General features: G+C 54.1%; 1 protein-coding gene across 1 annotated transcript in view; it reads right to left on the bottom strand.

Annotated features, from left to right (window-relative positions):
* Positions 1–12,810, bottom strand: part of MMD2 (monocyte to macrophage differentiation associated 2) — a 39,542-nt gene extending 26,732 nt beyond the window's left edge. The window contains exon 1 of the mRNA XM_045871013.1: positions 12,764–12,810. Coding sequence (XP_045726969.1) covers positions 12,764–12,810 — 47 coding nt within the window. The remainder of the gene's footprint in view (positions 1–12,763) is intronic.
* Between the last annotated feature and the right edge of the window lie 3,269 nt (positions 12,811–16,079).

Below are 16,079 nucleotides of genomic sequence, written 5' to 3'. Positions count from 1 at the left end.
CCAGGGCAGGGTGGAAAGAAACGGAGGGAGCCACACCACAGAACAGCAGACTGCATCGAGACAGGCCAACACAGCTGAACGCAGAACCCGGCAGGCGTCTCAGACACGGCGCTCGACCACAGTACCCGCTCTTCGGACCGATTTACATAAACTTCAAGAATCGGCAACAGGAGACTTTGATGATAAAAGCCAGGGCAGTGGGTACCCTTGGGAGTGGGGGACAGTGACAGGAGGGGGCACACGGGGGGTGTTTGGCAACTGGCCCTGTTTAGCATCTTGATCTGGGTGCTCGTTCCCCAGTGTGTCCCGGGTTCGAGCTGTAAGTGAAAGGCAGGCTCTCCTGTATGTTATAATTCAACAGAAGGTCAACAGAGCAGCTCCACGCTCCTGAGGGCTAGGTCTGGATGGGGTCTGAAAAGGGATGCTTTTGGGGGTGCCTGGCTGGCTCAGTGGGTGGACCATGCAACTCTTGATCTCAGGGTTGTGGGTTCAAGCCCCATATTGGGTGTAGAGACGACTTCAAAATAAAATCTTAAAAAAAAAAAGGGGGGGTCGCTTTCTAAACCGTTTCTGCCCCTGGCAGGGCCAAACGAAGCTGGCTGACCTGCCAGGTCCCCACCACCTGGACCCCCAGCACATCCCAGCTGCTCACCTCCCCTCCTGCTCCGTCCCTGTCAGGCTGGAGGGGCCAGGCCCAGCCTCAGAGCTTCTGCAGTTTCTCCCTCTCCTCCCAGCCTGGGACCAGGGCTGTAGCCCCCGGAGAGAAGCAGTCCTCCTCTCCCAGGAAAACTTCCGGATTGGGCCGTGCCTGGCAGCGGCGGCCCTGGGATCCCAAGACAGAGGACTAAAGAGATGTGTCCAGGCTTCCACACAAAGGGGGTCTGTCTGTCTGTCCCACAGAGGCCAGGGCAGCCCAGGGCCAAGCTGGCCCTGGGCCCTGAGAGCCTCCCCTTCTCCAGCTTGGCCCCAGGATGCTTCTTTGTGTCCATTCATGAATTCAGGCTCCTCCTGGGTGCAGACAGCATCTTGGCTCAGGCTTTGGGAAACAGTTTTTGGGCCAGTGCTACCCCATAGTGGTCTCAATATCAAAATCCCAGGGGAGAGCAAGCCAGGAACAGGAAGGGGAAACTGAGGAAGGGGGAGACTGGCCCCGGTGCCGGGTCCGGGGAACTCTGTCACGGTCTGTAGGAGGGAACACAGGCCACAGGGCATTGCTTCACGGGGCGGTCCCTGGGGACAGCGCCCCCTGGAGGTGTGTACCCGGTAGGACTGGTAGACCCCAGCCCCGCACCCTCCCTATAGCTCCCTGGGGAACCTCCTCCCCTCTGGGATAATGAGAGTCCTCATCTCTAAAGCAGGGACCACCCCCGTCCCCTGCCTCACCGAAATTGCTGGAAGACAGCAGGTGAGAGACCTTCTGAACCAGAAATCTTTGGGGGGGGGCACCTCTTCTGTCCTTGCAACAAGAGGCTGATGCAAGCCCACGCCCCACCCAAGCGTCCAAGAGTTAGTGCTCATGGCAGGCGGCCTCTGTCAGTGACACAGTGAGCTGAGGAGCGTGCCAGGCCTCTGTGCCCGGTGGGGTAACTCCGACGCATGCCCTACACCGTCCCCCAAGCAGAACCAACTTGCTTCTTAACAAACCCCTGGTGGCTGTGTGCCCTGCCCTGTGCTCATTCCCCACTCTCTCGATGTCTCTTGGGATCACCTCCCAAACACACTGCCTGCCTTTGCGTCCTCGTCTCGGGGTCCGCTGCTGGGGAGACCCAAACTAAGGCAGATTCTCTGGGACTAAGACTTGGCCTCTCAGGATACCAGCCACAAGCCCCCGGGGCAAGCAAGCGACATCGCTTCTGAATGGCTCCAGTCCCATCTGGGGATGGGGCGGTGATACCAGAAGGCTTGTCTGTACAGCACTGCACAGTTCGCAAGGCTCGCTCACACCCCCTGGCTCCTCAGGGCAGCAGCTCACTGGGCCTGGGACCCACGTCTGCTCTGTTCACTGCAGTTTTCCCTGGTGCAGAGCCGGAAATGAATCTGAAGTCACTCCTCAGCTCCCCTCCAAAGCCCTCGGAATCTTGCAGGGTGGGCTTCTTAGCCCATTTTTCAGATGAGGAGATGAGGCTCATAAAGGTGGCCAGCAGAGTAGAGCCAGACCCTGCCTCAGGGATGCTGGGGTGCAGGGGCTCCTCAGGGACCACCAAAACGCATGGCCCGCAGCCTCCCCCTGACAAGGCCACCTGGCCTCCCTCCCAGCTTGCCATCTCTGCAGTCTTCCCCTCCCTGATGTCACGATGGGATTACAATCCAGAACATTTCCCGTGAGCTCACGGCAAACATCCTTCCCCTCATAGAGACGGCACCTGGAATGACCAGCCCTGCCAACACAGTGCCACATGCCCTAGGCATAACCCAGTGCCACCAATGGCCAACGGTCCAGAGCGCCATTCAGGGCCTGGTAGAGCCACGGGAACTCCAACACAGAGGGCCCTGGGATATGCTGAAGCTGGATTTCGACCCAGCTCCATCCCCTATGTCCAGGACTCAGGCACCCATTCCTGAGCATGGTGGCTGGCCGCTGGGAGATCTACATCTCTCCGGGGCCAAATGCACACACACAGTGCGCACACACGCACAGAGTGGATGCACCACCCCAGGGGTTCACAGAGCCCAAGACACCATCCACACATCCTAAGAATATCTACGCTACAAACCGACACATCCATTCCTTCCTCTGGAGGCTTTTCTTGGAAAGAAATGAACCGTGGTTTTCTCTTGGATAATAATGAAGATCCCATCACTTTGGTACACTAAGTGTAGAGAAATTGGGGGGGTTGCTGAGCAACTGGATATTCAAAAGGAGCCGAGGGGCCCCAAGATCAATCTTGACATCACTGGAAATGGGACAGTCAGATGTCTCGCGTGCCCCCGACAGAGAGATGCACCTTGAAGTTTCTTGCCGAGAACGTGGATCCTGAACCTAATCGAGCCTCCACAGCCATGCTACTTAACACAGCACTAGCCACATGCAGTTAAGTAAATATACCTTCTCTAAAACTAGACAAAATGTACAATTCAAGCGCGTCCGCAGCACTAGGGAATTATTGCCAATGCTGACAGGTGGGACAGCGGTGTAGGGATTGGAAAAAGTGTCCTCACCAGTTAGAGATGTGGACTGAAGCCATACCCTCGGGGAAAAAGCAGAGGTGAAGCAACTTTGGCCAAATGTTAGTAACTGTTAAGTTCAGGCTATGGGGTGTCGGGTTCATTACTCTATTCTCTCTACTTTTATGAATGACAGTTTTCATCACGTGAGGACCAGAATATGTACACAATCTCAAAATACTCCCTCCCCCAAATGCCACCAATTACCAAAACAGACAATAATTTTTACAGACAGAAAACCTGGAGGACATCAACGTGAGCAAGTGATCGAGGTTCACTGCCAGTTATGAGATGCCTAGAAGGACCAGCATCGCTTCCACCAAAAATGCAGAGCCTCAGTCTAACCCTGAGACCCCGAACTGAGCCCAGGGACCCCCACACTGGGGCAGCCTACAGAGCAACTGGCCTGGACACCTCAGAAACGCGGATGCCTGACAGGAAGATGGGAGATAAATTCTGGATTTGAGGAGGCTAAGGAAACAATGCAGGGCACCCCGAACCGGATCCTGGCAGCTGGGACAGTGACGGGGCAAACTGGTAAGGTCAGAATATGGACCCCATATGAAGTAATATCACATCAATGCTGAAGTTCCTTTTTTTCCCCCCTCTTTCCCCTCGCATTTAATAAATGACCTACGTGTCACTGTTTTCAGCTAGGTTTTTTTTTTCATTGTGGTAAAACACTCTCAATGTAGAATTTATTGCCTTAACCATGTTTCAGGGTCCAGTTCAGGGGCGTTGAGCACATTCACACTGCTTTGTAGCCACCACCACCATCCGGCTCCAGAACGTTCCCTCCCCCCACACTGAGACTCTGTCCCCGCGACGCAAGGACCCCCACCCCCTCCCAGCCCCCAGCACCACCATCTGCTCTCTGTCTCTGTGAGTCTGACGACTCTGGGGACCTCACAGAAGTGGACTCACACAACATTCGTCCTTTTGCTTAGCAGCTTTTTAACATCTGTCCTCAAAGTTCATGCCTGTTGCAGCAAGTATCAGAACTTCCTATTTAAGGCCGAGTCTTCTTTCTTAAATCTCATCTCATAAGAGAGTGCCTGGTACTACATACACACGCACTGAAAGCTTTGGGGTCAAGGGGACACATTGGCAAGGAACCGTCCCGTTGTCAGGAGATGCAACAAGCATCAATCCTATACAACGGCACTCACTTTCCTTTTCGGCCACACCTTCCTCCTCTTGTTCCATTGGGCTCAGGTGGAGCCACATCCCACCACCACCCAAGCCATGCCTGACTCCCAAACTCCACGCTCCAAAGGATCTAGCCTTGCCATAGCCCTTCCCTTGACCCCGCCGATAGGTTCAAGGGTGGGCATGCCATCCAAGCCAGGACACAGACACTCGATTCCAGGACAGTGGTGATTCTGCCAGGAAAGAGAAACTCTCAGTCCACGAGGGCTGTGAACAGTCCAGACAATGCAGCCACCAGAGGAAACAGAGCCCAGAGACAAAGAGAGACAGCCCGGGTCCTCTTTAAGACCCTGGATCCAGCTGTACCTGAACCCAGACACTCCTGAACTTTTCAGTTCTGGACACAAACTCATTTCTGTCTTCTGGTGTTCCCTTCTTTCTCTTTCTTCTTCTCCTTCCTCTCCTTATCCTCATCTTCCCTCTCTCTCCTCCTTCCTCTCCCTTCTCTCTCTCTCTGTCCCTCCTTCCCTCTCTCTCCTCTAAGCCAGTTCAAATTGAGGCCTTCGGTTATTTCTTACAACTGAGAGTACCTGATTAACCCTCAAGCCTGCCTGGCCCGGGCACCTGAGCAGAAGCCATACCCATCTTTCCTGCACGCTTGTCGACATCTCAATTTTGCATTCACTCACATGATATTATTAGGAAACCAAGTCCTCCCCTAAACTATGAGCTTCCGTATGTCTGGGATGGAGCCCGAGATTCCGCATTTCTAACAAGCACTAGATAACACCAATGATACTGATTCACGGAGTATGCTGCGGAACGGGTTTAGAGGGTCTTGCTTTCGCCACACCCACACACTAGCTTAAAGAAGCCTCGAGCACCTGGCTCACGGGGGATCCAGTGCTCATCACTGGCATAATCCAAGCTGTCACCCTAGCCATCCACTTTATGACTAACCCAGGCCCCAGGAAAGGACTTCTCCACATCTCTTGCAACCGGGTGGGCACTGAGCTCTAGAGGGGAAGGGTTTCCTTTTCATAAAAGGAGATTCAATCACACTTGCAAAAAAATCTGAATATTTCAGCTTTACTTAAATACTTTATTTTACGTAAATACTACTTGACTTTAAGTTTTATGCTTATTAATCTTCCTTTATATTTTGCCTTTCAAAAATTTAAGGAAGTTTTGGATACTCTAAAAAGAAGAGGGTTTTTTTTTTTTTCAATTTTTTACATTTGGTTTAATTTATGTTTGTGGGATTTTTTTTTTAAGGTTTTATTTATATATTTGACAGAGAGAGACACAGCGAGAGAGGGAACACAAGCAGGGGGAGTGGGAGAGGGAGAAGCAGGCTTCCCGCTGAGCAGGGAGCCCGATCCTGGGATCGTGACCTGAGCTGAAGGCAGACGCTTAAAGACTGAGCCACCCAGGCGCCCCTGTGGGATATTTTTAAAATTACGTTTTGCATTTTCATCCTTCAGACTAGTGCTCTCCGAGAGAAATTTCTTCAATGATCGAAATGTTGTAGGTCTGCGTTGTATTTACAATACGTTGGCCACCAGCCGAACTCGGCTATTGAGCACCTGAATCTGGGCCCATGCAACTGAAGGGCTAGCTTTTTTACTTTATTTCACTTTAACGAACTTAGATTTGAATTTAAATAGCCACAGCTGGGGGCACCTGGGTGGCTCAGTTGGTTAAAGTGTCTGACTCTTGGTCTCAGCTCAAGTCTTGATCTCAGGGTTGTGAGTTCCAGCCCAGCGTTGGGCCCCACACTGGGCATGGAGCCGACTTAAAATTAATTAATTAATTAGCTAATTAATTAAATAGCCACAGGTGGCTCGTGCTACTGTCCTGGATTGCACAACTCTAGATGATTACCAGAACCCAATTTAAGTGAAAATTTTGAATGGAAGTAACACAATTGATGATTTTGCTGCAACGAAGAGAAAAATAACTGGTATGAAATGTATAGCAATTAATAAATTATGCATGCCTTTATCTTATTCCCCATCCAGGCACGGCTGGCCCAGCCACAAACACCAAGGCTCATGTGGCCAGCCTTAAACCATCTGACGGCCACGACTTTACCAGAATGTTCCATTTTTGTCATTATAGAAGTATATTTGCCAAGCAGGACAGAACCTGTTTTGTTGAAAAGCTTGTTAGCTAGATTTTTAACTTTAAATATTCAGACATATGGTGTGTGGGCTTCCCCTGGGACACTTGCTCCGGCCCTACACATGCTTGGGGGCCTGTCCATGAATGAAGGAGGCCGCACAGAGGGTGTGCTGAGGGCCCTGCCTGGGGGCGGGCAACAGGGAAGACTCGGGGTTCCAGTCCCTGTGTCCAGCGGGGACCACCGTGCATGCGAGTTCCGGCCCTACTCCACAAACGTACCTGATCGCGAGGATCACTATCCCCGTGGTTGTGTGGGAGGCAGAAAAGCAAAGCACAGTCCGGGTGTGAACCTCACCGTGTGTTCCATGACCACAGGCAAACCAAGTAAGGATAAAAAATGGTACCTACAGTAGCCCCAACTGCTAAGGGTCGGAGGGGATGGTGAATGGAAGGTTCGAGGCGTGAGGCCCGGCACGTGGTTCCTACTCCGTGAAGCCCGGAGCTGGCCTGCCCATGGCAGCCCGGCAAGACAGAGGCCCTGGAAGCCTCTCCTCAGCGCCCCTCCTCCGTGCCCAGAAGCCGGCCGGCATCACAGCAAGCCTTGCCAAGCCTGAAGGGGTCTCTGGCAGCCCCGTGGACCCTGAGAAACGTGCTTTTTCCAGAGTGCTTCAGGTCCTCTCCGGAAAGAGACTGTCCATGACAATCATCACTTACAGAAATAACCACCACTTCGGAGCACCGACTGTATACCCTCACTGGATGCTTCTCACACATATCTCCATCCCCTGAAGAACAAAAAGAAAATGTCTACAAAACCCGTAACCTTCAGGATTTCTCGGCTGGAATAGGACTGGTCCTAAGCGGCCTTGAAGGGATGTCAGGAAGTAGGATGGGGACCTAAACCTACAGAAAGCCCCCCAGGGCCACTGTATGCTTTGCCAAGCCCATGTTAGCCTCAGGCCCAAGGAGGATGCCATGGCGCAGTGACTAAGTGGCCCGCTCAAGAGAACCCAGCAAAAAGATGAGCAGAATCAGAACACAAGCTCCAAGCTCCTTCCGCTCCCCAGGGACACCGCTGTGGGAAGAGCTGGGCCCTGACCTCTGTGTGGCCTCAGGGGCAACTTCAAACCCGTGGCAGGAACGGCGCGACGGGGGCCATTCCTGGGGGCGCCCCAAGACCTGGTCCTTATAAACTGGGCATCAGAGGGAACTTGTGACCCACAGGACGTGGCTAATGCCCAGGATCGACAGTGGATCAGATATGCGTCCACACAGAGAATTCTCCTGAATTCTCCCGCAGAGATGTCCCCCAGCAGAAGTGGGTTTCAGGAAGCAAGAGAAGCGTCTAAAAATGGGAAGTAATAAAATAAAGCAGGGTTCAATGATGAGATGGAAAATGAGGCACACATTAAACTCAGGTTGTGAATAATGGTTAAAGACAAGGGAGACAGCCTTGCCGCAGGTCAAATTTTTTAAAAGACAAGCCATGCTAACTGTAGTGTCTCCACGGAGAAAGCACTGGAAGCAAACAGCACGTTTCACAGTGAAGATCTCAAGATGGCGGGATGCAGGGGGACTGTCGCTTTCATTTTTATACCTACTTCCCAGGATTTTAAAAATGTTGTCCAAGGAGCATAGGCTGCAGGTATAACCATAACGCTGCTTTATAAAGACCCCATTTAAAGTCAGATCAAAGCAAGAGCGCAGACCAATGTCTTCAGAGGTTAATTCGCTTGCTCAAAGTCACACAGCCACTAGTCATTCACCAGATCTGACTGGTACCTACTCAGATGACAGGTGCTGTTCTGGGCCCCAGGGAGGCAGCAATGGGCACAGACAGTGGGAGGACACTTCCCAGCCTCCCTTGTAGGGAGGTATGGCCATGTGGGTAAGTCTACCCCTGGGGATTGGGAGCTGTCTTGTAGGGCATGGAAAATCCAGCTTGGTTTTCTTCCCAAGTCAAGAATTAGAACACTGCCAAGACCCAGAAGCACCCTGTGTATCCCCACCGACTCCCTTAGAGGTAGCCAGGGAGCTGATTTTGCAATCATCATCATGTTCTGGCTTTCCACATACTTTCTTCTGCATTCCTAAACAACAGTTGGTTTGCGTGTTTTTGAGCATTGAATGATTGGATTCATACTTTCCTTTGTGTTTGGCTATCACTCAACACATCTATAAGATTGATCCATACTGTTGCCTGAAAGTGGAGGTCGCTCGCCTTGCAGGGTCTTATTCCATTATATGAATATACACCACTCTAGCAATGACATTTGGGATGTCTCCAGGTCTAGCTTATCATGAACAACGCTGATGAGAAAATTCTTGTTCATTTCCAATGATGCACATGTGCACAATATTCTCCAGGGTAGACACCCAATGAACATGAACAGCTTTTCATATGTTCACTGTTCATTTGTGTTCTCTCTGTGTTCATCTGCAAAACGATTTGTATTTTTACACTTTCTATTCTCTTATTTGTCTTTTTCTTATTGTAGTTGTTTATATATCCTGGACGTTAATTATTTTGGTGGGTAAATGTGCTGCAGATATGTCCTTCCAGTTCGTAGATTGTCTTCTATTTTCTTCATGACATTTTTTTGATGAATAGAAATTCATAATTCTTGGGTGCCTGGGTGGCTCAGTTGGTTAAGCGGCTGCCTTCGGCTCAGGTCATGATCCTGGAGACCCGGGATCGAGTCCCACATCGGGCTCCCTGCTCGGCAGGGAGTCTGCTTCTCCCTCTGCCCCTCCCCCCTCTCATGTGCTCTCTTTCTGAAATAAATAAATAAAATCTTTAAAAAAAAAAAAGAAAAAAAAGAAATTCATAATTCTTGGGGCACCTGGGTGGCTCAATCATTAAGCGTCTGCCTTCGGCTCAGGTCATGATCCCAGGGTCCTGGGATCGAGTCTCACATCGGGCTCCCTGCTCGGCGGGGAGTCTGCTTCTCCCTCTCCCTCTGCCTGTCTCTCTGCCTACTTGTTCTCTCTCTCTCTGTCAGATAAATAAATAAAATCTTTAAAAAAAAAAAAAAAAAACAGAGGCTCAAAGAGGGAAAACATCCTTTACAGTGTCACACAGCATTTAACTAAGAACATTGTTAGGGGCTGAATGGTTGTGTTCTCCCTCCTCCCCACAAAAAAAAAAAAAAAAAATCCTATTTTGAAATCTAATTTCCAGCATGATGGCATTTGGAAGTGGGACTTTTAGGGCATAATTAGATCAGGGAGGTGGGGCCCTCATGAATGAGATTAGTGCCCTTCTAAGAAGAGGCCAGAGAGTAGCTCCTTCTCTTTCTGCCACATGAAGATAAAACGAGACGTTTGTACTCTGTAACCCAAAAGATGGTCCTCACCAGAACCCAACCATGCTGGCACCCTCATCTCAGACCTCCAGCCTCCAGAACTATGAGAACTAATTTTCTATTGTTCATAAGCCACCCAGTCTATGGTACTTCCTTATAGTAGCCCAAACTGATTAAGACAAACGCCCATCTCTCGCCCTGGAAGATATTTGTGTGCTATTTAATATGGCAGCCACTGGGTACATGAGGCTATTGAGCATCTGAAATATAGCTAGTCCGAACCAAGATGGGCCATGGGTATAAAACACACAAACAGATCTCAAAGACTTGCAGTGAAAAGAGAATGTAAAGTATCTCATGAATAATTCATTTTTGGGGTTTTTTGTTGAAACGACAACACTTTGCATATCAAGGATTAACTATAATATATTCCTAAAATTAATCTCACCATTTTTTACCTTTTTATGACAATGAGATAGAAAATCAGTCACACATTAAACTGAATAGCTACTAAAAAATGTAGAACTGGGCGCCTGGGTGGCTCAGTTGGTTAGGTGGCTGCCTTCGGCTCGGGTCATGGTCCTGGAGTCCCGGGATCGAGTCCCGCATCGGGCTCCCTGCTCAGCGGGGAGTCTGCTTCTCCCTCTGACCCTCCCCCCTCTCATGTGCTTGCTCTCTCTCATTCTCTCTCTCAAATAAATAAATAAAATCTTAAAAAAAAAAAAAAATGTAGAACTAAGTATGTGGCTTGTGTGACATTTCTACTGGACAGCCCGGGGTAGGAAGCCTTTATTAAGGACCTAACTTGTGGGCTGCACCACGGTAAGGGCCACGCAACGAGGACAGGAACAGAAACAGTTCTAATCCATGTGCTCCACTTCCTCACTGGACTCATCACCCATAGAAAGGAAAAAGCTCATGGTCCAGCCCCTGGCCCAGCTGGAGAGCTCTAACCCAGTTAGAGAGGGCAGCACCAGTGTCCAAATCTACAGATCATTCAGACCAACCCTCCTGTCCTTCCAAATCAACCAGCTGAGGTTGAGACACCTACTCAAGACCACACAGCAGGTGCAGGACAGGCGAAGGCCCATGGCACAGGGTTCAGAGCTCCTTTCCTGCATGTTTGCATCTGTGGCCTCAACTCCCAGGCTTTTCCCTTCCCTTCCAGCAAACCCGCCACCAACTTACAACTCACAAGAGCATACAGGACCCTTGAGAACAAGCCTTTGGAAATCCAAGTGCCCATATCAGAGAGGACTCCATGGATTTGGACAGCCAGCCCCTCCCACCTTCCAGCTAAAAGAAAAACCCACAAGAACTGTCCCCTTTCCCAGTGAGACTCCCCAACCTTATGAAGGAGACACGTACAACCCTGCCCCAGGAAATGGAGGGTGAGACTGAGCAGGTAAAGCTCTAGTCCTGCCACACACACACACACACACACACACACCATGCCATGCTCAGCCTGGACATCTGTGATCAAGCTCTGCTGTTTGACCAGAACTTGTGGAGACCTCATGGTGACAGGGACCCTCAGCAACTGTCAGGAGACAGTGAGCCACGTAGACGTGGATATCAAAAATGGTGCTAATCCGTCTCAAATTCACCCCCTGCCTACTCCACCCAGAAGCAGGAGACCTGAGGGGGAGGGCAAAAAGTCAGCAGGGCAGGCTGGGCGCCCCCTCAGCACCCAAGGCAGGGGCAAAAGCCCACACTCCCAGAACAGCCTGTCCTCCCTCAAGACCTTTAGGGGCTGAGGGCAATTCGGGAAAGGGTTTTCCTGCCAGCTTTCAGGCAAGCAGACCCCACAAAATCTTAGAGAAACTTAATAACTGTGAACCTCCTCATTTAATTCGTAATCAATGCAACAGGAGCTTGGCTTCCACTCGGCAGTCCCGTGGGAGTATCTGCCATCACCATTTTAGAAGAAACTGAGGCTCAGGGGTGACCACAAACCTCACACTGTGAAAAAGCCAAGATGTACAAGCTCTTCCTGGGTCCTAAACCTCAGTTTCCCCACCTAAAAAGAGCACTTAACTCATTCCTCCAGCTTGCCATGGGGGTGGTGAAGGCTGGTGGGGGGGGATGGAGGGGGGAAAGGAGTGGGGGGGTGACAGGAGCAGTGAGGGGAAGGCAAGGGCAGTGCAGGGGGTAGTGGGGGAACACCGCTGGTGCGTGCTAACAACCTTTCATCGTTAAGGCCGGATAAAAACTGAGCGACTACTCTGCTCCGGGAGCCATGCAAAGTGCTTCACGGAGTCCGCAGGGATGGGGACGGTCATTATCCCCGTTTTGCAGACCTGGAAATCGAGGTTCCGGGAGGTGAAGCGACTCGCCTCAGGGCTCGCCGCCAGGAGAGGAGACGCTGGGAACCCGCGCTACTCCCGGGTCCGGGGGCGCAAAGCCGGGCGCGGGGACTCTCACAGAGACCACGGAGTCTCCTTCCTGGTTTCTTCCGGCCGAGGTTAGGGTCCATTTATCAACTCGAATTCTCTGGGCGACGGGGGAGCGAGCCCGGCAGCGCAGAGCCGGGACAGAGCCTTGGGAGCCCTGGCCGCCGCTCCCCGCGCGCCCCCTCGCCGCTCGGCCCCTTCCGGCGCGCCCCTCCCCGCGCGCCCCCTGCCCTCCCCTTCTGCCCGCGCGCCCCCTGCCCTCCCCTTCTGCCCGCGCGCCCCCTGCCCTCCCCTTCTCCCCGCGCGCCCCCTCCCCTCCCCTTCTGCCCGCGCGCCCCCTGCCCTCCCCTTCTCCCCGCGCGCCCCCTCCCCTCCCCTTCTGCCCGCGCGCCCCCTGCCCTCCCCTTCTGCCCGCGCGCCCCCTGCCCTCCCCTTCTGCCCGCGCGCCCCCTGCCCTCCCCTTCTGCCCGCGCGCCCCCTGCCCTCCCCTTCTGCCCGCGCGCCCCCTGCCCTCCCCTTCTGCCCGCGCGCCCCCTGCCCTCCCCTTCTGCCCGCGCGCCCCCTGCCCTCCCCTTCTCCCCGCGCGCCCCCTCCCCTCCCCCTCTCCCCGCGCGCCCCCACCCTCACCTCGCGTACTTCGTCTTCTGGAAATCCAGGAGCCGGGGAGCGAACATCGCGGCGGTTCCATCAGCGCCCAGCCCGGGGCTCCGACAACCGGCGCGAGGAGGGAGCGCGGGAGGGAGAGAGGGAGGGAGGGAGGCGCCGGGCGCGGGAGCAGCAGGTAGGCGGGCGCGGGGCGGGGGCCGGCCGGGGGGGCGCGCGGAGCCCGAGCTGGAGCCGAGCCGAGCCGGAGCCCGAGACGCCGACGCCAAATCCCGAGCAGATGGGGCGGGGGCGGGGCGGGGGGGCTCCGGGCCAATCGCCTTAGTCCCCGCGGCCGCGGCCCCCTCCCCGTGCCCGGCAGCCCCCTCCTGCCCTCACCCGGGGGGGGAGGAGCGATAGGGAGGGCCGGGGGCTTCCGCTCGGAGCCCCTTCCCTCGCTCTCTCCCGGTGTGCGCTCCGCCGGTAGTTCCCAGAGCGAGGTGACGGCCTGCTAGACGGAGCCCCGCTGTCCCCGCCGCCGGGGCTGGGCTGGGAAGGGAGCGGACCCACTCCTGGCGCGCCAGCCACTCAGGCCCCTGGCGTGGCCGGCCGGGCGGGATACTTGCAGCTAGCGCTTCCCCCAAGGCCGGCGCCTCTTGCCACCCGAGCGCCTGCGGGGCGCGACGGCCCCAGGGGACCCCCGCCCGGGGATGGCCGCAGTCTCTGGGGAACTAATCCACTCCCAGAGGCTGTGACTCTGGGGACCCTCACGACCCGCAGGCAGGGCCATGCGCACTTTATTGTCGGGTGGCAACGTACCCAGGATCTGCCCACCCCGCTCTGATCTTCTACAAAATCCAGCTCTATCCTTTAGGAGACCTTGGCCCGGGTTATAGGCTATGGGAAACCACTTACGGGAGCGGATGACACCTTTGGGGACTGCGGGAGGCAGAACGGCCTTCAACATGAAAGGACAGGTGCCCAAATTGACAGACACCTCCTCCCCACCACACACTTCTCTCCCTTCCCTTTGGTTCCCAAACCCCAGCTCCCTGCTATTTTAAATAACAAGGCTTTATGTGAGTTCCTACTACACATTCAGAAAATAATCCCACCCAGAGCAAAAGCGACCCCATGGAATTCACTTCTGTGCCCCCAAATGCTGGGCACAGGATGGGCACAGACAGATAGCTGGTGTTGGTGGGGACAAGAAGGGTTGCAGGTACACCCATTCACAGGCTGAGGGGGGAGGGAGGACTGGAGGTAGGGACCAGAAAGGGGGTCTAGGGATGTTTATGAGGTCAAAGTCAAATCCACCAGGCCCTGCTGATGGATTAGAAGTGAAGGGTGACCCCTGGGCTTCTGGCTGGCCCTGCTGGGTGGGTAGTGATGACATTTGGGGGTGTGGAGGGAGGGGGAGGAGACCAGGGGAGGAGCAGCAGGGAGGTGAGGGAAGATGTGAGCTGGCTTTTGGCCAGGTGAGCTTGAGGTCAAGGTTGGCATGAGTGGAAGGCCGAGGGATAGAATGTGGTGGGCCAGAGGGTCCGGCGAGGCAGCCAGCCCACCCTGTGAGGAGGCAGAGCTGGAAGGTTCCTTGGAGCTGCAGGTTTTGAACTGCTCGTCTGGACCTCCCAGAGCTGCGACCTCCAGCATGAAAGCCACCAGCCTCCTGCATCTGTTTATTTCTATGTTAAATAAAGTGAAATGCAATTTGAAATGCAGCTCTTGGGTCACACAAGCCACATGCAAGTACTCACCAGCTACATGTGACTAGTGGCTGCCATGTCGGACCATTTCCAACACTACAGGAAGTCCTATGGGGCAGCGTGGCTCTAGAAGATCAGGGAGTCAACCAGTGGGTGGTGAGCAGCCGTTGGAAATGAAACAGAAAAGACATCCGTCCAGAGTACACGGGGCCAGGAGAGAGTAAGTCATGTTCAGGAAACTTTTGTTTCAGTTGTCCGTATACATTTTGGGTGAGGCTCATGGCTATAATGACCAGAGCCTCCTGTCCCCTCGATGGAGAAGGGAAAGAGGCTGAGAGGGACCCGGGGACCCTCCGAAGGTCACACAGCCAGAGGAGCTGTCCTGGAGCCCAGCTGCCCAGGCCCCGAGCTCTGGGCCTGCATTTCATGGCTTCTTCCCTGACCTTGACCTCCATCACCACTGTTGTGACCCCCTCCCCAGGCCTTATTGTCAGGCCCACTGGGACACACCTGTCCCCAGGTGCCAGCCCTACTCCTCCTCCACCCTCAACTTCAATTCCCAAAAAGGTCCCTGCTGGCTTTATAAAAGTGAAAGACCCCAGAGGCCTGACCTCCCCGTGGCCCCCTCCTCCCGGGGAGTCCAGGGCAGGCCTGGGGCATCCGTCGTTGAGCAGAGCTGCCCAGAGGCTGAGGGAAGCCACAGATGTGGAACCAGAATTCCCCAGGCTGCTGGCCCGCTGGCCTCCTCCCGGCCCCAGCCTGCTGTCGACCTTCCCCAGGTCTTGGCAGTGGGCTCAGCGGGGCCCTAGAGGAGACCCCTGAAGGGAAACACAAACCTAGAAATGGATTTTCTTTTTTTCCAAGAGCAAAAAAAGTTGGATAAGAAATGTTACTATTTTTACTGCTGGGATCCAGTTGTTATGGCAACTGAGGGCCTGACTCCTGTGTGGGAGTCAGGGTTAGACTGTGCGTGAAGGAGACGGGGTGGGCGCCAGGGGTGGGGGCAGCCACTGGAAAAGCCTTGGGCTCCTGACCCTGGGGCCTTCCCGGATCTGCCCACTCCCGGCTCTGTCCCCCCTGGCCCCCCCATGGCAGAAGTCCATCGGTGCTCACTTCACCTTGGCCAACAGTCCCTTTGGTGCAAGCCCACCTCCTGCTCACTGTGCGGGCTCGGGCTCCCCCAGCCTTGTCGCCGAGCCTGTCCATCACCGCTCCTGGTGGGGGGTCATCGTGCCCTGTCTCCAGATGCAACCCACAGCCCCTGCCACAGTGACCGCTCACGGTCACCTAAGCGATCAACCCCTCATCCGCTCCTGGCCAAAAGTCATCTTCCCTAGGGCTCTGCTGTTCTTTCTCTGAAGAGAGAGAAGGGCCCAGAAGGCCGCCCCATACCACCCCCTGGACCAGGCTGGCCGTGGCTGGGAGCTCTGAAGGTGGCCTTCCCAGGATCCAAGGCTGCCCTCCACCACCAGATAGCTTTGTGCCCTGAACACAGGTGCTTCCCACTCAAGGCTCAGTTTCCCCACTTGTAAAGCACCCACCTTGCAGGATTACTGAAGGAACAAAGGCAGCCTGGGCCCAACGTTATTACTGAAAATGTGCTTCCCCCATCTGTAGCTACATGGTAGGAGGTGCTGTTCCTAATTTGTGGATGC

The sequence above is a fragment of the Mirounga angustirostris genome, unplaced genomic scaffold (assembly GCF_029215605.1).
Source record: "Mirounga angustirostris isolate CCGP_5_RB_7025 unplaced genomic scaffold, mMirAng1.0.hap1 SCAF_5, whole genome shotgun sequence".
In the NCBI taxonomy this organism is placed as follows: domain Eukaryota; kingdom Metazoa; phylum Chordata; class Mammalia; order Carnivora; family Phocidae; genus Mirounga; species Mirounga angustirostris.
This window is presented reverse-complemented; position numbering and strand designations above follow the sequence as displayed.